Source organism: Phaseolus vulgaris, chromosome 11 (assembly GCF_051622355.1).
Source record: "Phaseolus vulgaris cultivar YP4 chromosome 11, ASM5162235v1, whole genome shotgun sequence".
Taxonomy (NCBI): Eukaryota; Viridiplantae; Streptophyta; class Magnoliopsida; order Fabales; family Fabaceae; genus Phaseolus; species Phaseolus vulgaris.
In genome coordinates this window covers 28,619,392-28,645,672 of record NC_143508.1, presented here as the reverse complement: position 1 = coordinate 28,645,672, position 26,281 = coordinate 28,619,392, and the positions used below count along the sequence as shown (strand labels likewise).

General features: G+C 37.5%; 3 protein-coding genes across 6 annotated transcripts; 1 reads left to right on the top strand and 2 right to left on the bottom strand.

The window, feature by feature from the left end:
- Positions 1 to 325: 325 nt before the first annotated feature.
- On the bottom strand, positions 326 to 1,375 carry LOC137820478 (ethylene-responsive transcription factor 11). The gene has a single exon (XM_068624598.2). It carries the CDS (start codon positions 1,264 to 1,266, stop codon positions 652 to 654), a length of 615 nt encoding a protein of 204 aa, XP_068480699.1. The 5' UTR covers positions 1,267 to 1,375; the 3' UTR covers positions 326 to 651.
- A 14,034-nt stretch (positions 1,376 to 15,409) lies between these two features.
- On the top strand, positions 15,410 to 18,567 carry LOC137829421 (reticulon-like protein B18). Of its 4 annotated transcripts, none has more exons than XM_068636225.1 (8): positions 15,410 to 16,079; positions 16,856 to 17,009; positions 17,099 to 17,173; positions 17,274 to 17,415; positions 17,517 to 17,586; positions 17,692 to 17,757; positions 17,834 to 17,956; positions 18,282 to 18,567. In XM_068636225.1, exons 1-8 carry the CDS (start codon positions 15,614 to 15,616, stop codon positions 18,452 to 18,454), a joined length of 1,269 nt encoding a protein of 422 aa, XP_068492326.1. In that variant the 5' UTR covers positions 15,410 to 15,613; the 3' UTR covers positions 18,455 to 18,567. The 4 variants fall into 4 exon arrangements, with proteins under 4 accessions (XP_068492326.1, XP_068492330.1, XP_068492343.1 ...); XM_068636229.1 differs by having other exon boundaries at positions 15,460 to 16,079; positions 16,859 to 17,009; XM_068636242.1 differs by having other exon boundaries at positions 15,497 to 16,079; positions 16,859 to 17,009; positions 18,307 to 18,567.
- A 756-nt stretch (positions 18,568 to 19,323) lies between these two features.
- Positions 19,324 to 22,794, bottom strand: LOC137837914 (uncharacterized). Its single transcript, XM_090297739.1, has 3 exons — positions 22,396 to 22,794; positions 21,667 to 22,200; positions 19,324 to 21,393 (listed from the first exon to the last, which is right to left on the bottom strand). The coding sequence occupies exons 1-3, from the start codon at positions 22,792 to 22,794 to the stop codon at positions 19,324 to 19,326; spliced, it is 3,003 nt and encodes a 1,000-aa protein (XP_090153865.1).
- Between the last annotated feature and the right edge of the window lie 3,487 nt (positions 22,795 to 26,281).

Below are 26,281 nucleotides of genomic sequence, written 5' to 3'. Positions count from 1 at the left end.
TAAATCTTGAAGTCATGTTTTTATTTGTAATTGAACACTGCATCTTTACTTCTAAATCTTAAACACCTTGAATTCAACTGAATTCAATTCATTAAGGCTAAAGCCATTAAAGGTTGAATCCATGTTTATATTGTTTAGTTGCTGAGATCAGTAATTATGAGTAATCCAAAACTTACACTAAAAAGCTTAGGTTGAAAAACTAAGATCACTAAGATCACCAAGCTTCTTATACCACAACCGTGTGTTGTTTTTTCCATGGTCACATTAAAGACATAATGGTAACTCATCATTATCACAACACAAGGTAAAAAAAAATGCAGGAAAGTGAAAATCAGAAATTACTTAATTAAAATTAAGATTAGCCAGAATTACATATCAGATGTCACATAAAACTATACCAGATCTGAACAATTTCAGATCATGCCCCTTTGTTTTCAAAGACCTAAAAGGACAGAAAATTAACCTATCTACATCGAAGATGTAATATATGATATGTATTTATATAATTAACATCTAATACCTCATCTATGTATCTACCAAAGAAGATTAATATTTAATCTACCTAGATAAAAAAGAGAATTTTTTTCCTCAGTTCTTTCCTTTTTGCTGTTTTTGTTATAAGGGTATGGAAAATTAAGAGATTAATGGAATTTAATAATCCATAGGAGGAGCCAGGTTAAGATCGAGATTGAGTTCTCTTTTGGATAGGCAATCAACAACGGAGGAGGAATCTGAGTCACTCTGAACCGGGGCCGGTTCGAACCGAAAAGGGAATTGGTGGGTGAGGTAATGAGCCCGGTCGAGGAGAAAAACCGGACGCACGGCAGTGACGGGTGTCACGAGTAGCTGCTGCTGGATCGGGAGGAAGGGGAAGCGGTCGATGAGGGCAGAGACAGGGCGGCGCGTGACGTCACGCTCCGGGGCTGCGGACTCGACGGTGCTGCTCTGACTAGGGCTGCTGCTGCTGCTAGTTTTGTTTTTGTTGTTGTCAAGGTCGTTTTTGTTGTTGTTGGCGGTGTCGGGGGGAGGGGGGAAGTTGGTTTTGGCTTTGGGGCCGCGAAAGTTACGTGCGGCGGCATCGTAGGCTCTGGCGGCTTCCTCCGCGGTGTCGAAAGTCCCGAGCCAGACGCGGGATTTCTTGCCAGGGTCGCGGATCTCGGCGGCGTAGCGACCCCAGGGACGCTTGCGGACGCCGCGGTAATGGACCTCGTCGGCGACATTGTTTGGCTTCTTATTCTTGATGACCGTTTTGTCCTTGGCGACCATGGTGGTGACGTAAAGCGTTTAATCAGGGAGTGCTGAAAGATAGATGTTGGGTGAGGGGAGGGGTTGGGTATTTATATAAAATGTGCGGTGGGTTTGAAGAGAGAGAAAGAGGGTGGAGTGAAAGAATGGTGTGTGAGGTGTGAGTTATTAGAGAGAGAAGAAGAGAGAGAGGCGCCGCCCAAAGGAAAGAGAGGGTTACGTGGCACGCGGGAGTTTCGAGACAAGCGGCGAAGGTGGGGTTTCATGCGTGCCGGCTTTTAACCTATTTCACTCTCCTCTCAATAGACTCTCTTACACTCGCTTACCTTCTTCTTCGTGGTTTCTTCCATATTAATTTCAATTTTTCAAAAGATGAAAATTTAAAATAAAACATTTTATTGAAAATAAAATTAGAGCAACCTCACTTTTTTAATAAAAAATCATAAAAGCCAAAATAAATAAAAGTTTAGACCTAATTGATTTTATTTTGAACGTAATAAAAAACAGTTTTGATATAAAAGGAAATTTATATCGTTTCTGAGTACCCTGAGGATGCGATAATGCTCTTGAGATTATCGCAATCCCGATAACACGTTTGTATTATTTTGTAACAATGTATTGTGAGAAATGCTTGGTTTCCTATTATTGTAAAGTTAAGCTAATAACAGTTTTTCTTTGGGGGAAAGAGTGAATGACCAAGTCTAAAGTAGTTACAAAGTGTGAGTGTTGATGGGTAAGAGGCATCAGCAATATTTCACTAATGTGAAGAGTAATTATTGTGGGTGATGATGGATAGGGATTTTTTTGAATGGTTCCTTGAGACAGTTTGGTGAATGGGGAGTGAACCTGGTGAAGGGGAACGAGTACACGCACACGCGTCACTTTCTTCCTTTTGACGCGTTTGTTTCGGTGCATCCAAAATCGCCTCCTGTCCCTGTCCCTCTCCCTCTCGTTAATCAATCAAACACCTTGTGTGCGTGCCGCGACTCCCTTCACTCTCCCACTACCACCGCGCCACGCGTCGCGTGCCGCACCGCGCTTTTCATCTCGTGTTTTGCGCCGCATGATTCCGGAGGGAGCACACACGCCCGCACTACACGCGTGACGGGGCGAGAAAGCGAGTACTCAAACGTAATCGTGCTATATTTGTGCGTAAAAGCCTGAAGCTAAGAAATAAAAAAGTGGAAAACCGTAATTGAAAATGTGGAAGTATGGCAAAAAGGTAACACCGATTACGGGATTGGGTTTTTTGGGTAATGAGAGGGTAAATTTGTTTTCTCTTTTTCAACATAACTCAGTAGTTGACATTAAGCAAATTTACATGCTGATGCGACGCATAGTTATTTATAGAATAACTTTTTTTTTCAAAAATATTTATTTAAAGTTACCTATTTACTTAAAAGAAATTTATGTTTATGTATGTGAGATATCTAAAATCTAGGTATTTAAAATCAATTATATTTACATAAGAAAAACTGTGTAATTTGTCAAATATAATTTGGTAAAATTGACTTAAAATTTTAACTGGATTTTTGTGTGAATATTTTAAATTAACTTTTAATTTAAGAATTAGTTAAAAATTTTGTTAAAATTTATTCATTGTATCTAATAAATAAATTTATTTTAATAGGTTATAACGATTTTTATATGCTATTTTAAGTAAAAAATTGTATAAGTTAGTTTATATTTTATTTGTTTTCCTTTAATGATTTTTAAAAACCTACTCATTAATAACCAAAATATAATATGAATACGAACAAAAGCCAAAATTCAAAAGTGTAGAGAGAAAAATAAATAGTTAGATATTTTTTCTATTTTAACTATCGAAAAAATGAAGTTATTATATTTACCATAAACTCTTGCATTATTAATGTTAAAATCCTAAACATAAGGTCAGTATAGGACAATCAACAACTAATATAGAAATCTTCCTATATGTTAATGTTTTTGTTGTTATAAGATATTTTGCTTCATAAATTTATCATTAAAATTAATTATCATCAAATTTAAGTTCTTATTTTTATGTTTTTCTTTGTTGTGAATGTTGATCTAATGTTAGGTTTTGTCTAATTATTAACGAATTTTGGTCATTTTTGACACACGTTGTTGATTGAGAAGTCAAATTCTTTTTTTATTTCGCATTACAAGTTTCTTTCTGCAAGAATATATTATTTGTCTTATTAGAAGTGACAATAATAAATGTCCCTTTTTATCAACATCTTTCTTATTGCTTCTCATTTTTTATTTTATATTTGTGACATTATTAGATTACTTTTTTTACCTTACACTAGAGTTAATGACCATGTAACATATATGTGAGGTTATAGGCCGAACCCAAACATGTGGTGAACGATTTTGATATTGATTCCTGAAAATAAGAAAATATGAATCCTGCATTTATTATGGGGGTGAGGATCTCAAATATTTAGCCAGATATGCAGGATAGTATTTAATATTGAAAAAGGGTTATAAAAAAGGTCAAATATGGAGGAAAAGAGAGGATACTCATTATAAGAGAGGAGGAATATCGATCAAAGGGATAAAACACTTCGGTTGGAGACCACTGTTTATGGTTAAACTGAATGCTTTAGTTTGGGATACATCTTCCTTGGCTAGAACATTTTGGCACCTACCATGGGGTTGCACCATACATTCAAAATAAAATGCGGCCAACACGATGCACTATGACAAATGGAGAAGAAAATGGTGAACCAGATGCATTACAAAACATGATGGGAATGATGGAGGACATGAGGAGACATAATGAGGAAAGGTCGGAGGAGTCTAGAAGAGTTAAGAAAGAAAAGTGTTAGAGGAATCCCTTCGAGTTCATAACTAAATTCAAAGGAACAACGAGGAGCTTGAACAACAAATCAGAAATCAACTTCTTGGAGATTGCCAAGAGGAGGATGTTGAACCAAATTTTCAACCATTTTCGGAGGCAATATTGAGAGAGTCCATTCCACCTAATTATGAAAAGAGATGATACCCATTATAAAAGAGGAAGAATACCAATCAAAGGATATAACACTTCGGCTAAAAACTACTATTTTTGACCAAAGTGAATGCTCTAACTTAGGATATATCTTCCTTGCCTAGAAGAATATCTATAAATATCTATAAAATTTAGGGGTTATATAAGTCAAAACTTTGAATTAATTGCATAATGAATCTATCCTCCTTAGTTGTATTTGATAATTACATTCATTTTCACTATTTGAATAGTTTATATAAGGAATATGTTATTTGATCTAGTTTATTGGAGATTTAAGGAGATTCAATGAGTCACATGTCCATACATCACCACTAAGCAAATAATGTGAAGTTATAAAATTATATTTATACAGAAAAGAAAGGGTATTATTTGACCAATCTTAAGTGGTAAAATTGACTTGTAAGTTTGAGTGAATATTTTACGAGTATTTTAAGTTAACTTTTTAGTTTAGGAATTACTTTAATTTTTTTAACAATTTTTGAATGCTATATTAAGTTATTTTTTATACGTTAGTTAATATTTTTTTTATATTTTTTCTTTAATAATTTTTAAAAAATTATATCTATTTTTCATTGTTCTAAAAGTAAAAATTTATTACTCTATTGATTTATCTATTAGGTGACTCTTGTATATATTTAACTTACTTATTGCTATTATGAACAACTCTATATAAAGAATCAAAATTCTCTCTAAATGTATGAAGAATTGTTTACTAAATTAGTTTATTTTTGCATGTTCAAATGTTAATTTGAAGTGTGAAATTAGAATTATAAGAGATAATGACCTTAAAATTAGGAATTAAAGAATATTAATATAATTTTCATATAGGATAGTCCATAATTATGGTTTTCTTTTGTTGCTAACTCTCTTGAAACTAACTTTGTGACAAAATTTTAATTTTAATTTATTGATTGATTTTGTAACATCCTTAATTTTACCCATATATAATGTAATAAAAGTAAAACAAGCAATATCTAATTACAAATAACATATACTACTTTCTCATATGTGTATCTCAAAAGAAATATCCCTCTTCATAGGGATTTAATATATATACATCAAAAGTTTTAACAACAAAACAAAACATTTAAATAACTGTTCACTAAGGAGCTCTATCACCTGAAATCTCATCTGCTCCCATGTAAAACACGATCATCACAGATAAAGAAACAAACACAAACAAATAACAGGGTAAGCTATCTATATAAAAAGTTTTGATATAATTTAAATTTCAAATTAATAAGCATAATTCATCAATTCTCATATGATTTCTCAAACCATCAAGAGTCTATTACATTCATAAAATTCATCTTTCATATGTCAGACTTTTACTGACTCACAACACATAGACACTTGACTCTACTTCCGGAAGACTCGTGTATTGAAATTAGCATCCAGAGACCTGCACCTGTCATACTACTGCTGTGAAACCCACACAGCCATGCACATAATTATCTCAATATCTCATCATCTCATCATCTTCATATGACAGGGTAAATCCATTTGATATGCTCTGATCAGTTCTTTCAAACCTCAGAATCAGCCAAATGGACCTCCTTCGACTCTCACCAACTGAATAACTTCATCTATTTGATTCCATTATATCAGTAGAGTCAGGATCGTCTCATTCACAGGACACTCACAAATCAATACACCCTAATAACAATCTCAACATGGTATTTCCTTTCCTGAAAATACTACGTCTTGATCACACTTTAACCTCATTACATACATCATTTAACATATCAATGCACCACTCAATCACTTCATATATATAAACTTTCTAAACAATCCAAATATATCTCAAACTTTACTTAAAACACATAATTAATTCCAAATATATGCTCTTTAAATCAATCATCTGAAATCACACAACCACTTCTCATCAAACATCTCACTTAAGTAATTCAACCAAAATATTCAAAAAGAATAGTTCAACTCATTTATATTATCATTCAAACACTTTCAATTCTCAATCACAAACAGTTTCAACAAATTATTCCCATAACAGATTCAAAATCAACCATTCCAGTGAATATATTACTTTACTCTTCAAGAGAGACAATCCTGCAAGCAAAAACAATTGGAATTGGTGACCACGTCACCTCCACATCCAGAATCTTCTAACCTAGGGTTTTATTGAAAATAATAAGACTAGCTTCCCTTACCTGAACTTTAGTTGATGCTCACTAAGAGCTCCAAATCTACCCAAAAGCTTAAAGGTAATTAACTCTATTTAGGATTTTGATCGGACAATCTTGTAGAGTTCATTGGCAAGAGTTCAATGACAGACTCCGATCGTCAAACTGATAACTGAGGATGTCAGAATCATAGAGAGAAGGAGAGGAAAGGAAAAGGGTACGAAAATAAACTTACTTTATCAGAGATTTTGATCGGGCAGTCTTGTAGTCTTGGCTGCCAGGAGTCTAATGGCGTACTCTGATCGTCAAACAGATGAACGAGGAGGTCAGAATCTTAGAGAGAAGTGAGAGAAAGGAAAAGGGAAACTTTTAGAGAGATGGTGGTTATTTTAAAATGAAACCTGGATAACTGAATTTTCTATTTATATGTCATTTTCATTTTAATAATAAAATATTCAGATATCATTTAAAATATATCACTTCTACTCTTGTTATTTTCTAGATCCTTACAGATTTTATTAGTAACAATACATTAATCAATTAAGTATTTTTAAAATAAAATAATATTTATTATTATTATTTTATTAGTTATTAATAAACATATTGGTATGAGAAGATTGTTATTACCATGAGTATATAAATAATAAAATAAAAATCTTCCAGGGATAAAAAAAATACAAGAAACAAAAGCATATTTGTTCATAAAATAATTTTCTTCTTTTGTAATTTATGTACTCAAATATTAGGTGTTGTCTCCATCATTGTTTGAAATCCACACAGCTATGCGCATAAATAATCTTAATATAACCTCTCTCCTAGTATGATAGGGTTAACTCATATGACAGGTCAAGTTAGTTATCTTTCAAATTGTACAGGACAGGAGCTCGGTCCTCGGTTTTGGACCAAGTACTACTCGGTTCTCGGGTAGGGTAAAAGTCAACTCGGCCATGGACCTGGAGTCAAGGTAGCGGTGTTGGGCATGTTTGGTTAATGGGCCTAATTTTCTAATGATGTGCTATTATTTAAATTCAAGTTGTATGTGCTTAAAGCTAAAATATAAAGAGATATTTTATGAAGATATAAGATAAAATATAAAGAGACATTTTATAAAGATATAAGATAAAATATAAAGAGATATTTTATCTGTTTGCTGCACGTTGATAGATGTTGCTAACCCTAAAAAGATAGGGAGGTGTATGTATAACAGAATGTGGCTTGCAGTTTAGCACCTAAAGGTCATTTGGTGCATGTGGTAGGTGGTTTTCTGTTAGAGATATAAGATAATGTGCTTATTTTCAGTTAATATTTGCTTATCTAAAGTGTAATTGATGCATGTGCGGTTATAAAAAGGGTTTGAAACCCTAGGTGAAGGTACGTTAGTTTTAGACGCTGTTTTTACACACTACACTGAGAATTATTCTTGCCTTTGTGAGCCCTTACTGACTTGAGCGTCAGAGTGCAAACAACCGTAAGGGCGCCCTCTGTCTTTACATGTAAAAACATTCAACAACCAAGAGAAGTGCAGATTCTAGAGGAGACAGGCGGAGCTTGAACTAGTCGTCAGAGTCAACCGACGGCTAAGTCATCGACAAAAACATTTGGTGCCCATCATGGGGCCTGATAAAACTAGGTCCTACCCACAATCGTGATCAGAGCTATCAGGCGATATGAGGAATACGAGACAAGGGATATCTGGACAACAAGAAAGCGACAATGTTACCATGCAACAAATCATGGAGACCATGAAAGCCCTCCAATTAGTGAATGAAGAAGCCAAGGCTGACCAGTTAAGGCCATTCCTCGAGCGTGGAATGTGGCAAACCTCAAGTTGTATTTCAGCTAAGATATTCTTACTTAATGCTTTCTTTTTGAACAATGGGTGATAAATTTGTTCTTGGAAGATGATGCATTTAGCGTTGTTGATTTATTTGAATTGGCACATGATAAGTCGACCTAGCTCGGTATAAGTACGAGCATAGGCGCTCTGTGGGATTGATTTGTTTGTTGATTTGCGTAAGCACAACACATGTAAGTCAACCTAGCTCGGTGTCAGTACGACCACTCGAGTATAGGTGCCCCGTGAGTAAATGATTACCCAGTGACAGGTAAGACAAGGGGCATGTGTACCATGCAGGAGAGCTCGTCATTTGGACCCAAGTGTTTGAGGTAGGTCATCTCGGTGTTTGGGCGTGAGAGGTAAGTTGTGAGCTCGACTCAGATGTTGGTCAGCCCAGAAAAGGAAACAAAGATAAAGAGATATTTTATCTGTTGTGATATTATTCTAGAGATAAAAGATAAAGAGATATTTTGTTTGTTGTGATATTATTTTGGAGATAAAAGATAAAGAGAGATTTTATCTGTTGTGATATTATTCTGGAGATAAAAGATAAAGAGATACTTTATCTGTTGTAATTCTGGAGATAAAAGATAAAGATATATTTTATTTGTTTTAATTCTGGAGATAAAAGATAAAGAGATATTTTATCTGTTATGATATTATTCTAGAGATAAAAGATAAAGAGATATTTCATTTGTTATCATGTTAATCTGAATTATATTATTGAACAGTGCAGTGGTATAAGGTGGCACCCTTTTTCCCTTAAAGAGGGTTTTTTAATGAGATCATCGAATAAATGTCGCTTATGATGCATTATTGTTGCTGATGCTTATTGTTACTTTACATATTGTTTAATTTGTGAGCAAGTGCATAAACGAGTTATTCAGAGACGTAGGTAAGTCGCCTAAGTCGGTGTCACTCGGGCTGTAGGTGCTCTACAGGATGAGCAAGTTACATAAAAATGCTATCCAGAGACGTAGGTAAGTCGCCTAAGTCGGTGTCACTCAGGCTGTAGGTGCTCTACAGGATGAGCAAGTTACATAAAAATGCTATCCAGAGACGTAGGTAAGTCGCCTAAGCCAGTGTCACCCGGGCTGTAGGTGTTGTGCAGGATGAGCAAGTTGTGTAGATAAGCTATCCCGAGACACAGGTAAGTCGCCTAAGTCGGTATCACCCGAGCTTTAGGTGCTCTGCAGGATAAACAAGTGCATAAATTTGGCTAAGTGTAGGATATGTCGAGCTAACAACATGGTCGATACCATGTGAGAACTAGACACTGTGAGGGATGAGCAAGTTGTGCAGGTGCCCGTGATCACCCGAGTTGGGCGCTCTGTGAGATGATTTCAAGTTGCATAGTTTAATTGTTCAGGGGTATGTTGGCAAGTGCCTTGCAAAAGTTGATGATGACGAGGGCACGTGACCAAGCAGAAAGCTGAGCTAGTATGTCGAAAGAATCACCATGCCCAGAAGGGCACAATTATCCGAACATGCGTCACATAGAGCAGTACTTGGCGAGATCAAGGTAGGAATGCCTCTGGATGCGCCACATTCGAGCATTAGCCTGTAGTGGCTATGGAAAACAGTTCAGTAAAGGCCAAAGCACTTTAAAGCCTCTTTGCTTAGCCAAGCTCAGCTCGAGCCTGGGGGGCTTGTGTACTGGATAGGAGCTCGGTCCTCAGTCTTGGACCAACTACTACTTGGTTCTCGGGTAGGGTAAAAGTCAGCTCGGCCATTGACCTGGAGTCAAGGTAGCGGTGTTAGGCCTGTTTGGTCAATGGGCCTAATTTTCTAATGATGTGCTATGATTTAAATTCAAGTTGTATATGCTTAAAGATAAAATATAAAGAGATATTTTATGAAGATATAAGATAAAATATAAAGAGACATTTTATAAAGATATAAGATAAAATATAAAGAGATATTTTATCTGTTTGCTGCATGTTGATAGATGTTGCTAACCCTAAAAAGATAAGAAGGTGTATGTATAACAGAATGTGGCTTGCATTTTAGCACCTAAAGGTCATTTGGTGCATGTGGTAGGTGGTTTTCTGTTAGAGATATAAAATAATGTGCTTATTTTCAATTAATATTTGCTTATCTAAAGTGTAATTGATGCATGTGCAGTTATAAAAAGGGGCTGAAACCCTAGGTGAAGGTACGCTGTGTTTAGACGTTGTTTTTACACACTACACTGAGAATTATTGTTGCTTTTGTGAGCCCTTACTGACTTGAGCGTCGGAGTGCAAACGACCGTAAGGGCGCTCTCTGTCTCTACAGGTAAAAGCATTCAACAACCAAGAGAAGTGCAGATTCCAGAGAAGACAGACGGAGCTTGAACCAGTCGCCAAAGTCAACCGGCGGCCAAGTCACCGACAAGAACACAAACAACTTACCCATTCATATGAACCACCTTTGACTCTCATATTCCACATCTCATAATATCCAACATCACACAATTAAATCATACCAAAACTTAGAATTTCAAAACACACAAAAATTTATCCAATAATTGCATAAATATCTAATTAAAGGATTTTTCAAGGGTAGATGCTTCCTAAGAGCTCCAAACCTATCAAAAGCTCAAGGGTAGCCTAACTTGCATCATAGAGTCCTGATAAAAAAAATCTAACTATATCACTAGGACCTTGAGCTAACAAAGATTAACCTTGAAGCCAAAAGAGTCACATGCAAATCCTATGCAGAGACAAACCTAACAAGTTCATAATTTGACTCATAAAGAAGAGCAAGAATGAACTTACTCTATTAAAGATTCTGATCGAGTAGTCTTATTAATAGACCCAAATCCATAAGAAGATGACCATGGATGCCAACTTTGAAAGGTCATCTCAACAAGCAAAAGAAGATTCCATCAATAGGAGGAATGGTCAAGGACCAAAGCATTTGAAGTTCTTTCTATTAGTCTTCTTAATTTTTTTTAGCCTTGTTATATTCACTGCATTTTTCGTTTTGAATATGTTACTTGTTATGCCTTTCTTTGATCTTGCTTTTTACTTTGAGTCATGTGTTCTTTAGTGTTCTAGGTGTCCTTACTTTGATTCTCTTTGCTTGCTTTTAATTGTGAAATTTACAATTCAATTAGAAACTTGTTTTAGTAAAAGTTGATGTTAAGTTCCAAACATATGATTGCAAGTGTTCAATTATCTTGAATCCACCAATTTTTTTTTTGTGGAAAATTGAATGTTCTTGACACTTTGCATGATGCAATTAGGATAAAAAAAAACAACAAACTCTTTTATTAAAAAGAAGCAAAACAGTACCACTTCTTTACAAAAATAGTGAGCAATTCACGTTGATACCATACAACAAGGGTGCTTTGTTAAAAAACAGTGACGGTTTCATATAAAAGTGATATTAAAAACAACAAAGCATTTATTTCTAAAGGCATCTTGCTTATCATTTGGTTTAGAAATTCATTTTGCACATCTATGGATTCAACTTGATTGACAAATTGTTTTCTACTTTATGGAATTTTGTTCCTTGATTATATATGGGTAGTTGTACTAATGTGGCTAGTACAAAAGTTGTGGAGAAGTTAGCCTTACCCACTATCTCTCATACCAAGCCCTATAAATTACAATGGCTTAGTGTAGAGGGTGAAATCATGGTAAATAAACAAGTCCTCATAAACTTTGCAATAGGAAAGTATAAAGATGAGGTTTTATGTGATGTTGTGCCCATGGAAGCAACTCATGTTCTTTTAGGAGGGCCTTGACAATATGATAGACATGTTTTACATGATGGCCTCACCAATACAATGTCCTTTTCCTTCCAAGGGCGCAAGGTTACCTTAAAACCCCTCTCTCCCCAAGAGGTTTATGAGGACCAAATAAAAATGAAAACTAAAAGAGAAAATGAGAAAGCAAAAGAAGGACATGATAAAACGAGTCACAATACCTTATCAACTAAATCAATCATGTTGACTCGTGCTATGCCTCAACTTGCGCCTCCAAGGTGTTCTTCTTCTCTTTCTTTTTCATTACCCAAGGTTCCTACTTCCACACCATCTTGGTTAAAGAATGTTAGGGATGATTTTTACATACCTCCTAATGGTTTTCACCTTTTAAGAGGACTTTTTCCAAAAAATATCATCATTCCCAAACAATATTTTCCAACATGGTCTGTCTATAGGACCTCTTTATCTGAACTCCTAACGCTTAAAAATGCCAAGTCAAGTTTGCCTTTCTTTTCTTCCATTGTCTTAATTGATAGCAAACTGACTTTGATATATGCAGGAGTACTAAATTCGTGGTCGAATTCTCTCTAACTTGGGGGGCATAATACGACCCAAGCCCAAGCCTGAGGCCCAAGACCAACCCATGATCTCATCATCCATCATGTCTCAGAAAATTACTAAGAGCAAGGGCACAAACATTAGTAGATGAGTTTCAATTGATGTCTCTTTTTTATTTTCTTTAGAATAGAATTAAATAAAACATAAAAGGGAGGTGTGGATAGGAGTTTAGGGCTTACAAGAAGAAGTAGCAAAGTCACACTTTCCATGTGAAGTCACACCTTCCATGTGACTTCGTTTTAGCGCCATTTTCAAATGGTGTGCATTTGAAATTTCCCACCATTAAATCCGGCCCTCTAAAGCTATAAATAGAGGTGCTTGGCTCATGTAAAAATACATTGAATTTGAAGTAAAGTTACTATACACAATTTGTGTGAGAATTAGGGAGACTTGTTTCTCCTAGCTTAGTCTTATCTTGTGAGTCTTTGGGAGCTCTCAAGTGGCGGCAACCTCACTCATCTTGGAGTCTATTCACCTTCCAAGTGGCGTGAATCTCTTCCCTTGCTTCAACCACATAAGTTTTCCTATCATTCATCTTCTAATTCCATTTCCATTCCATATCAAGTTCTAAACATGTCTTGTTCATTTGTTCTTGGTTTCAATCGGTAGACTTGTGTTGTTTCTTGAATCTAATTGGTTGATTTGTGTTGTATGCTAATTTCAATCGATTCATTGTCCTTTAATTGTATTTCTATTAGGTTCATATTAATTGTCTTGTGTTCTTGATTCCGCACCATTAATTGTCATTCATAATCACCTATACTTGTGTTTTTCCTTTGGTCTTTGGAAATGAACCTTCACATCTACTTAATACTTGTTAAGTTAATGTCCAGTGGGGATTTTCCTTAGACTTCTCACCATAATTGCTTAAGAATTAATGATCCTAATTATAAAAAGTGTCACCTAATGAATCAACCTAAAATCAACTCACATCACTTATAGTATTCACTGTCAGGAGTTTGATGGCGGACTTCGATCGTCAAACTGATGAGCGAGGAGGTCAGAGTCTTAGAGAGAAGGCAAAGGAAAGGAAAAATGAGTTTTTAGACAGATGGTGGTTCTTTTTAAAATGAAACCTGAATAATTGAATTTCTATTTTTATACTATTTTAACTTTAATAATAAAATATTCAGATGTCATTTTAATTGTACCAATTCTACTCTAAGTCTATTTTTATCGGTCTTTACATTCTGCGTAGTGATGTAATTTTAGAAATTTTGAGTTTTGTTTTGTTCTTGGGTGGGATGGTGCATGAGGATTGTTTAAGGTGACCTCAGTGGAGGACACCAAGGTCAAGTTCTCTAATCTCGGTGTGAATGTAGTTAGTCACAGTAAATGATGACCTGTATAGGAATAATTGATTGCTACCAAGTTTCTGCACACTGATCAAATATTTGAAAATCAGGCTTACTGTTATTCTTAGGTGGGATGATGCATGAGGTGTGTATAAAGTAACCCTAGTAGACAATACCTAGGTGAATTTCTCCAATGTCACTATTATCGGTGTATAATTATTATAGTGGACCAGTCGAACTTGTAGTTATGTACAATATTTATAATTTATGTTTTAGGTTAAACAATTTGATTAGTCAGTGTATTTGTGTTACCAATGTTACATTGTTCAAAATGTTTAATATAATCAATTTCATTTTTTATATGATAAATAAGTTTCATGTGTGATAAACAAACCAAATTCACCTCATTCATCATTCTCCCTGACCACTGTGTAGTGCAAAAACTTAAACCGTGTCACTACATCCTAAACCATTTTTGAGAATGAGCAACGCATTAACCTCAACCATACAACCATACTCGAGTCCAATTGGTCACTACTTCAATAAATGAAATCTTTCATACTAAAACTAATCACAATCTATAATTAACCATAATTTTTTTTAATAAGATTATAACAATAATATTAAGAAAGTTTAATTCATAATTACGATTGGAATAAATCTTTATTTTAAACAAAAATCTATTTGACTAAGTTAAATTAAGATTGTAAGAATAAGAAAATAGATAAATAACACTAACTAAGATGAAAGAATATTATTGTAATTACTATTACTATTATTAATATTTTATTATTATTAATAATATTATTAAAATTAGTATTAATATTAAAATTAATTTTATTAATATTATTATTATTATAATTACTACGACTATCATGATTATTATTATTTTTAATATTATTACTATTAATAATAATATTAATATTATTACTATTATTAATAATATTAAAATTATTATTATTAATATTATTATAATTACTATTATTATTAATATTGTTAATAATAATAATAATAATAATAATAATAATAATAATAATAATAATAATAATAATAATAATAATAATAATAATAATGTTAATAATAAAAAACTAAAACTGCAATCAAACAACACATGAAAAAAAAACCTTGCACTATACTGTACAAGAAAAAAACTAAATTTGCAAGGACAAACAAAAGCTAAAAAAAAAACCTCAAAATGTAAATAATTTGAAATATTTTCAAAAAAGTCCAAGGATCATAAATTATTAAAATATTAATATTTATTGTTAGTCTATGTGAAAATATGGCCACCCATTTCCTATCTTTGACAAATTTTAGAAGTTTTTTTTTCTCACACTTAATTGTCCAACCTCCCTTGGAAGCTGCAATAAAGAAACAATTGCTAACAACTTAGAAGAAGTACTCTGAAACATTTGCACACACTAAATTTTTGAAGTTTGTATAGTAATAATTCAAAACAATAAAGGAAACTCACTAACTCACTCACTCTCTAAGAGGATCTCATCATCACTTTTTGACGTCACACTCCACTAAGCGTCAAGTTCCAACGTTAACAACACACTCAAATGTTTTTAACTTTTTTCTAACATTAACCGTTGAACCTCACGGTCCCACTCCACTACCACTGCACCGCCTCATTTGAAAAAAGGTTACGGCTATAAACGCCCTCTTTTCCCAACGGCTCCCCACACACCAATCTACATTTACGCTTCATTTTACAAACCATACTACACAACTTCAATCTCACTAAACTCACTGTCTCTCAAATTCAAATTCACATTCACATTCATGGATTGTTTTCCTTCCCCTTATCACCATCACCACCGGTCTCGAACTAAGTCATCGTCGCGTTCGGTTCGCAAAGACGAGAACTCGGTTCCGGTCGAGCCTCTTCGAATTTCACTCGACTGCGTTCAGTCACCGCCGGCCAAGCCTTCGTCGTCGTCTCCGCTGTCTCTCCTCCGATCTCCGACAAGCTCTCTTCCGCTCAGGGAGCTTCTCCTTCTCTCACCTTCTTCCGCGCGGAGATCCAAGGCGCGGTTCGACGAGGAGGCGCCAGAGGCAGCAGGAGTGCGGCGCCGGTGCAAGAACCGAGCGGCGTCGCCGAGGAGCTCGCGGCGGTGTAGGCGCGAGGAGAAGGAGGGAGGTCCGGTGGAGGAGGCTGTGAAACAGAAGAAGAGGAGGCACAGTGGGAGACACAGGAAGGAGAGGCTGAGCTTGGTGCCTTTTCAACCACCTTCAACTTCATCTCCAAGTATGAATAAATGCAGTGTTCCTAATTACTGATTACTAGGTTTTAGAGGTTATAAATGTTAGTTATGAATGCTCATAAATTCTATTTAGCTTGACTAATGTTTGATGATTAAAATCTACCTTGTGGTCACACATTCTATTAATGAGTAAGATAACAATATCAACTTTTATTTGATGTGTAAATAGCTTTTATACAGATATGTGTTCAATTTATATATTTTTCTCTTTTACTTTAAACTAATCACAGGCCAACTTAAAAAAGTAGTTATTATAATTATGATTGAATAATAATGTAAAAACTAAATTTCATAAACTAAAATCTTTTATATCATTTGTTACATAACATTTTGAATGAGGAGATAGATAGTGCTTCCGTAAAAGGCAGGAAATATTTCTGGCTCTAGTAGTTCATAAATTAAATTCTAATTTAATACGTTTTGTAAATCTAATTAATTTTTAAAAAATTTATTTTAGTAAATTTGGAGTGTAATTTTATGATATATATCTTGAATTTCCTTCTGTATTATGAGGAGAGAGTAATTTAACTGAATTTTGTGATTCTTTGAGACCGGAACAGACTTTTGCATTTTGAAGGTACATATACAGACACACAAAGCTAAATTTTGTGCACTAAATTTGGTGGTTTTGCTAGATTTATGTAACTAAATTTAACTGAGTTTAACTCTTGTTTGTTGCCCTGTTTATTTGATTTCATTTAATGTTATTTTGAAGCATAGTATAAATGGATTGATGCGTTTACTTTGGCTTGATGTTTAGAAGCTGATGAAGAGAATGGGGGTGATCTAGATCGTGTTGGAGCGTTCATTACTGATTTGGTTATGTGGAGAGATGTTTCGAAATCGACCCTTTGGTTTGGTTTCGGGTGTCTTTGTTTCTTGTCTTCTTGCTTCACTAAAGGAATCAACGTTAGGTCTGCAGCTTCTCTCTCTTAGTGCTTCTTCTTTTTTTGTTTGTCGCTCTAGTAGAAGAGTCTGACACGTTCCCGGGTCACCATTTCAGCATTTTCTCGGCCATATCACGATTGGCAATTCTCTTGTTGGGAGTTTCCTTCTTCTCAAACACAGTTTTCCAAAGGTAATACAAGCTTAGTTTGTCATTATGATGCTTTTCTTTTAAAGCAATCGTAGTTTTGGATTTGAATGCACTTAAGGAATTTGTGTGTGAATGTGTTCAGAAACCAGATTGAGAAAAGGAGTTTTGCCAAGTTGAAAGAAGATGACATTTTACATCTTGCAAAATTGATTCTTCCTGCATTAAATTTTGCAATTTCAAAGACTAGAGAGCTGTTTTCAGGAGAACCGTGCATGACCCTGAGAGTAATCTCTTAAACCAGAATCTTGGTTTCCTAATTGTTTGCAAAATTTCTTTTTGTGTTAGTTTATTCCATCAGATTGTATTTTAACTTTTTTTGTTGCAGGTAGCTCCTTTCCTTCTACTTGGAGCGGAGTATGGTCATCTTATTACAATTTGGAGGCTCTGTGCCATTGGTGAGGACATCATGAACTCTCATGTTCCGCATTGTCATGTTTTATGATATATTTTTGTTTTGATAATGCATATCTTACTAAATTGCTGTATGCATACATGAGCAGGATTTTTTGTCAGCTTCAGTGTACCAAAGCTTTATTCCTGCTACTCGGCTCAGATAAATCAGCGAGGTATAATTCCAGCCTCTTGTTGAAAACATTTTAGGTTATCCAGATTTGTATTTTACACTAAGGCTTTGCCATGCAGTGGAGTGCTTGAAATTGCGATTGGTGGACACATGGAATGCTTGTACTCACAAGAAGAAAGTGGTCGCTTTGGTGCTTATCACATTCTGGAATCTATCTACAATAAAGACTCGAATCTGCACAGGTAACTCTCCAGTAAGCTACTTGTTTAAGTAATTTTAACTAGTTAATCTGACCAACATATACTATTTTACTGCCTTTTGCAAAAGGATGCATGACTATTTAAGCATCAACAGTCTCCAAAATTGTAATGCTAATCTAGTCTCATCTATAACTTAGAATATAAAAACAGTGTTACCTGAATACGCATTTTTGCTCCTTACATATTTACTTGGTGGAATACCTTTAAAAGATTCATTCTGTCTCAAAATCTGGATGATGTAATGTGACATGTACATTTGGCAACATTGTACTGGTAGTTGATTCTTGTGATGTAATTTCCTTTGCAGCATTTATATTGCTTGTAATACTCAGATATTTCCGGCAAGATATCACGGAACATGTAGAAGCTGATGGAATGGCAGAGAAGGAGCAGAATCAGGCATTGGTGGTGGTGGCAGAACCTGAGGAAGAGGAACCGCGGCATGCACTAGTGGTGGCTGAACGAAAGCGCCAATGCTAGAAACTTTGTTCATCCAGCCATTTCTTTACACTGAGCACGAATATGTAGCTTGCACCCACAGATGGCTCATTTCTTTGCAGTTTAAAATTAACAATAAAAACGTGCTTTCAAAATCCCACATGTGTTGACTTGTTCTGAACTGGTTAGAACCGGACAGAATACTATCAGAGCTATCTGACAAAAAATATTGAATATTATACTACAACAGAAAAGAAAGCAACATAATACCAATAAATAGAGCGGAATAATAAAAGAGATAAAGAGGAAAAACACACTCGAAACTTGTTAACGGAGTTCGGCCAATTTATCCTAATCTCCGAACACAACTGAAATAGCCCACTTTTATTAATGTGGGAGAAGATATGACAAATTGAGATATTTTATAATGAAGGAAGAGAGGTTAATTTATAACCCTCAAACTTCCTTCCCAGACAATGAACCCACCAATGTGGTGAGATTTAGGATTAAGCCAAAAAAGTCAACAAATCTCCACCTTGGCTTAATTTCAAGTCACACCTAATACAAATCTTCTCAAACAAACATAACAAAACCAATCTTTGCGGTGCTTCAAATTTGCGTCTATGGGTGCCAACTTCAAATGTGCAAGATATTAACCAAGTCTAAATAGTGTTCAAGCTTGGCCCTTGTAACCACCTTGAGGAGCATATCTGCAGGATTCTCCATAATGTGAATCTTTTGGAGAACAATCTCCTCTTCTTCGAGAATCTCACGCACAAAGTGATAGCGAACATCAATGTTTTTTTTTTGATCGGCAATAAAAAATAAATAAATAGGAACCACTTCAGGGGTGGTTCAACCCTTATACACGTGCCGGCCTAAAACCTTCAGACTTACAAAACAAGCCTAACTCAGGAGATTAACCTCATGCACACCAAAGGTTCTAAACACCAGTCAAAAAAGGAAAACGAGGCTGACCTACAGTTAATAGAAACCCACAACCAGACCTTTACTTGTACCAAAGAAAAAACTTCAGAAGCATCCCCCACTCCTTTATTAAAAATAATGTTATTCCTGTGCTTCCACAACTCGCTCACCACCCCTACCCAAAATGTGGACCAGACGTTATTAACCGTTTCAGAGGCACTGCTCAACCTGTAATTATCAAAATTACACTTTGGCTGAATATGAGACGCCATCGAAACCCCAAGCCACCTATGGCACAACCCCCACACCCGCCTAGCAAAACTGCAATCGAAGAACAAATGACAACAAGACTCTTCCACCAACCCGCACAAACCACACGCCGAGCTAACCACCAAAACCCCTCTTCTACTCAAATTTACCCTGGTAGCAAGCTTGTTTTCCAACAGCCTCCAAGCCATAAGAGCTGCAGAGGGAATTGCCTTGCTCTTCCATAGCTTACTGAAAATTGGCGAAAGCGAAGTCTCTTTATCCTTTCTAACAAGATTATAGGCAGAATTAACCGAATAAGATTGGGAATCCCCTCCCTTCCAGATCCAACCATCCACCTCACCCGAAACAACTCGAGCCTCTAACAGAAGCTGACCCAACTGCTCCGCCAACGACTTCTCCCACTCAAAAAACGGTCTTCTCCAAGACAACTGCCAAACCCACTCACCATTTGACCAAAAGCCAACCTCAAACACCTTAGCGTTCTTGGAAGAGCTAATAGAAAACAACCTTGGAAATGAACTCTTCAGTGACTCACCGTTCAGCCACCTGTCTTCCCAAAAAAGTATATCCTTCCCTTCCCCTATTTTCCACTTGAAACCATCTGCAAAACTTCTTCCCCAACCCTCCGAGAACCACACCTCTTTCAAATCTTTCCACCATAGAGAACACCTTCTACCTCTTCCTTCCTCTCCCAGGCTTCTCCACCCTCCATATTTAGACTCAAGGATCTCCTTCCAAAGGCCTCTCTCGGTCGACCCCATCTTCCAAATCCACTTCCCCAATAAAGCCAGATTGAACAGTCTTACATCAATTACCCCCAACCCCCCAAACTTACGTGGCTTGCATACCTGACTCCATGAGGCCCAAGCCATCTTCCTTCCTTCTGCACCCCATCCCCAAAGGAAGTTTCTTTGCAACCTAATCAGCTTTCCAGCCACCCCCGAGGGTAATTTAAATAAAGACATATAGAATAACGGAATAGAGGATAACACCGACTTGATCAAACAAACCCTCCCGGCCATCGACAAACATCTTCCCTTCCATCTGCTTAATCTAGTCTGAACCTTCTCGATCACCCCATTCCAAAAATCCCCTCTTTTATGACTCCCTTCGACAGGCATACCCAAGTATATAAAAGGAACAACCATCGTCTCACAATTGAGAATAGCTGCAAACCGCTGGAGCATTCCCTGGTCCAAACCCGTCCCACCAATCCTACTTTTCCCGAAGTTAACCCTTAACCCGGAAGAAAGTTCGAAACAGTGCAAAATCGCCTTAATGTTAAACACGCTTTTGACATTTGCTTCACAGAAAAACAAAGTATCATCTGCATATTGTAACATATTGACCTTTACTTTATCCTTCCCAACCTCCAAACTATCAACCAACTTCTTTTCCTCCGCTACCCTTGCCACCCCAGCCAAACCTTCTGCTACAATGAGGAATAGAAAAGGAGCTAACGGATCTCCCTGACGAAGACCCCTTCTAGGAAGGAACTCCCTAGTTGGGCTCCCATTTACAAGGACAGAGACCGAAACCGACTCTAAACAACCTTTGATCCACTGAATCCAACGATCACAAAAACCCAACCTCCTTAACATATAGTAGAGAAAATCCCAACTCACTGAGTCATAGGCCTTCTCGTAATCAACTTTGAAGACCACACAACTCTTTCTTTTTCTCTTGTATTCTTCCAAAACCTCATTCGCGACAAGCACACTGTCCAATAAACCTTTTCCTTCAAGAAAAAATGACTGTCTGACATCTATAATTTTTCCAATCACCTTTTTCAAACGCAAGGAAAGCGCTTTAGAAATGATCTTATACAGACAACCTACTAAAGAAATAGGTCTAAACTCCCCTAACTGCTGTGGATTTTCTACTTTTGGAATCAGACAAAGAAAAGACACGTTTGAACCTCTTGGCCAGCTGCTGTTACCCGCAAAATCCTTTACCGCCAACACCACGTCCTCTTTTAGAATGTCCCAACAAGATTTTATAAATCCAAAATTAAATCCGTCCGGACCGGGACTCTTTCAACTCTCAAACCCCCAAACCGCTGCTTTCACTTCTTCATCCGAAAACTCGCCAACAAGCATCTCATTGTCTGCTTCAGAGATGGAATTGAAATCGACGTTATCCATTCTGACTTGACAACCATCATTCCTAGCAAACCTTTCTTCAAAAAACTCACAAACCTTAATCTTCACCTCCTCCTTATTGTCACTCCATTTATTATTGACGAAAATCCCGTGCAGTTGATTCCTAGCCCTCCTCCATTTTACCGAAGAGTGGAAGTACTTCGTATTAAGATCCCCCTGCTTGATCCAACTTTGTCTTGCTTTCTGAAACATAATCGCCTCTTGTTTAGACTTAGAGACAGATAGTTCGGCAAAGAGGGACTTTCTTTCTTCTCTTTCTGGCTCATCTAACCCGTCTTCATCATCGCGCAAGTCTAGCTCGTCTAACCTCTGTTGGATTTCCTTACTAGACTGATTCGCATCTCCAAAGACCTTCTTGTTCCACACCTTTAAATCTGCTTTCAATCTTTTCAACTTTTCTTTGAACACAAAAATTCCTCTTCCTACCACCTTGTATGAAACCCAACTCGATTTAACAAACTCCTTAAAACCACTATTTCTTTGCCACACATCCAAACACCTAAAAGGTTTCGGACCCTAATCCACTGAGACTTCCTTCAGCAACACTGCGCAATGATCCGAGATCGATCTGCTTAATACAAATTGTTGGCTGTTAGGCCACAGATCCAACCATTCTTTGGATACCAGCACCCTGTCTATTCTGCTCTTCACCAGACCATTAGGTTTGAACCAAGTAAACTTCCTACCCACCAACGGGATATCCGCCAATTCTGAACTTTCAATAAACTCATTAAAACCCTTAATTTCTCTAGAGTAGTCAGATTCCGACATCTCACTCCTCCTTTCCTTCTGCATTCTTATTGAATTAAAGTCCCCAATGATACACCATGCCTTTGAGAGTTGCCTCTGTCTGAAAGTGCCAACCTCCTTCCACATCTCTTTCTTCTCCCTAAGAGTATCGGAGCAGTAAATATTCACAATGGTAAGGTGTACACCATTTCGTCTCTTCCACAAACCCTCTAAAACCGTGAAGTTTCTCCCATTTACGAAACTGGAAAGCTGGAACGACTTTTTACTCCACATCGTAAGCACTCCCCCTGCTTTATTTATTGCTTTGTTTTCCACCCAATCCACTTCATTGGTACCCCAAAGAAGACACACCTTCTCCCTGCTAAACTCCGAGCACTTTGTTTCTTGTAAACACACCATATCCACTTGTTCCCTACTGATCAAATCCCTTACATAATTCCTCTTTATAACGCCTCCCGCCCCTCTTATATTCAGACTAATTATCTTCATTAACTGCCTTTCTCCTTTCCTTCCACATCTTTCTCGTAGTTACTCCACCTTGATTAGATAGCGAACAAATACTATTTAAAACTACTTCTTCTCGGTCTGGGAACGAAAAACCTGCCTCTTTCCCGACTCCCCAGACACTGGAGGCTACATTCTTATCCGTCTTCACCCAGAAAATCCTATTACAGTTCTCAATAGCACTATCGGAAGCAAACATTGAATTCGACTCACTACCAGATTGATGGACCAAAAATACTTGGTCCACCTTAAGTTGCTTTCCGACTTTATCTCGAAGTAAAGCTCAAACCTCCGTGAATCCTCCACTTCTTCTGACTTGTTACCATCTATCGACCCTCTACTCACCAAACCGTGGCTTTCTTCATTTCTGTTTAAAAATGGTATCTCGTCCTCGCCCTCTTCATCCACCCTTACTCCTGCTAATTCCGAAACCTCCAAAGAGATTCCGGGCCTTATTGATTCTCCAACCCAACTCTTACTTCCCAAATGTTCCAGCAAAAAGCCTTCTGCAAGAGCCTCGGTATCCGCATCTTTGCAACCTTCCAATTCTTTTCCACCTACCTCTTTAATTAAAGCCTGTTGTGGGCCTACCTCCACGTAATCCGCATCTTTGCAACCTTCCAATACTTTTCCACCTACCTCTTTAATTAAAGCATGTTGTGGGCCTACCTCCACGTAAGAATCCCACCCAAAATCCTTCCCACTCACATTGCAGATTTCCGCGCCTACCCCATTAACTCCTTCCAACATCCTAATGCAATACCCCTAGAATGCCTCCCCTCCACGTTGGAACCCACTCCACCCTTTTCGGAACTACTCCCTAATAACTCCTCTTCTACACTTCGTAACCCGCGCTCACCAATGCATGAGCTTCCTTCATCAATGCTCCTCCTACCCCAATCTGAAGTTGCCTTGGACTTATTGGGAATACATGCATCAGCCATTAAAGGTGAACTCACGCTTCCCACCTTTGCTCCTAGAAAATCGTTCTCCATTAAAGCACCACTTAAAGCATCTTGAAAAGGCACTCCTTCACCTTGCTTGCGTACCCTACCTAGGGTTGATGATACCCGCCTGCCCTGGACGTCATCACCACCGCCGTAAACCTTCGTTCCTCCACCTCCTTCGTTGCCTACCTCCCCTCATCCAACCGCTTCGAACTCGGATTCCGCCGAAACGCCTAAGCTTGCTCCTACACTTCCCTCCTCCAACCGCTTCGAACTCGGATTCCGCCGAAACGCCTAAGATTGCTCCTACACTTCCCTCCTCCGAGCTTGCCTCTGTATCCACCTCCGAGCCTCCTCCATCCCAATTACCGCTAACCGTCTTGTGGAAAAAATCCGGGAAACTTGCCTCTTCTTCAAACGACACCGTGCACGAAACTCCATTGATGCTGAGGACCTTCGCCACTTTAACTACGCTGTTGAACTAGATTTTAACCCGTGTACGCACGTATTCCAACTTTTCTTTCTTTTTTGTTGCTTCATCTATCTCCACCACCTCCCCTACCAACTCCCCTACCCTGAAAAAGCACTGATCGCACCACATTTGAAGCAGGATGCCTCTGCACCGAAGCCACATTGATCTCTCCTTCACTGCAAAGGACTCATCCCAAGGTGCAACCGTCAAGAACATTTCATCAAACCAGGCTTTATTTTCAGTTAAAATCTTACTCAATCCTTCACCTTCATCACATGACAGCAACACGTAACTTTCCCCAAGCTGCCTTATACTGACATGACTAAAGCCACCCAAGACAAAGCACTCTTTCAACGCCTGCATGCAAGACACCACCTTAAGGCTACCCACATAACAACCTTCGAGCCATGAAGGAGACTCTAAAACCACCGTCAGTTCAGTAACCTCTTCTCCCTGTGCGCCACCTGCGTTCCCTCCAGTCCCGCTCTGAGCTACCTCCCCCGAAACAACTTGAGCAAACGACTGTTGCTGCTCCGTCCGACCCCGATTCCAGTTCGTCCTGGGTTGCGTCGCTCTCTTCCTTGGCGGCCAGCCAACCCAGAGCCCTCATTTCTTTGCACCCTTGTACCCTCCGCCCTCTGGTACTTTGGAAGATTTACCTGCATCTTCCATGTACCAATCCATATTGAGTCCAACTCTCTTTCCAGAGATACAACGTCATTCACTCCCTGAAACCTTACGAACCCAAACTTTTGATTCCTTGCATTGAGCTTTCTTGAAACAAAAACATCCAGCACCCTTCCCCACCTTTGAAAAACCCTCCATAAGTCTCTCTCCTGAAAGTGTTCAGGAAAATGTGTGAAAAAGAAAGAAGTGTCAGCCATCTTCAGAAACTTACCCCACCGGAAACCTAACGGCAGTACGTATGATGGTATCAAGTTTCGTGGAGCCCCATTCTGTAGGAATTGTATACTACTCACTCACTGTAGCGAACATCAATGTGCTTCGTCCGTGCATGAAATACTTGATTCTTTGCTAAATAAATAGCACTCTAAATATCAAAATATATCTCAAGTTGTTTCTGACCAACTCCCAAGTCTTTAAGCAACCCATGAAGCCAAATTGCTTCCTTCACAACCTCTGTAATCGCCATATACTTTGCCTTTATCGTAGACAAAGCCACTGTAGACTACAAGGTAAACTTCCAACTAACTGACGCTTTTGCTAAAGTGAACAAATAGCCAGTTGTAGATCGTCGCTTATCCAAATCACCTTCATAATCAGAATAACAATATCCAACTATGCATTGTCCAAGTGATTCATCTTGCTCAAATGCCAATCCAACATCTACGGTATTTTGGATCGTAGAATCCATTTAACAGCTTGCCAATGACCCTTTCCCGGATCATGCATGTACCTGCTAACAACACTAACAACCTTTGAAATATATGGTCTCGTACACACCATTGCGTACATCAAGCTTCCAACTACATTTATGGGACTTTTGCCATGTATTCTCGTGCTTGAACCGTCTCGGAGATAACGACTCCTCAATTTCAAATGAGGAGCAAGTGGGGTACTTACACGTTTTGTATCTTCGTGCATACCAAAACGTTGTAGTACCTTCTGCAAATACTACTTCTGTGACAGCCAAAGTTCCCCCCTCTCTCTGTCCTTGTTTATCTCCATGTCGAGAATCTTCTTGGCTTCTCCCAAATCCTTCATCACAAACTCTTTACTCAACTGAGCCTTTAACCTGTCAATCTCAACTTGACTCTTTGCTGCAATCAGCATATCATCAACATATAAGATTAAGTAAATGTATGAACCTTCTTGA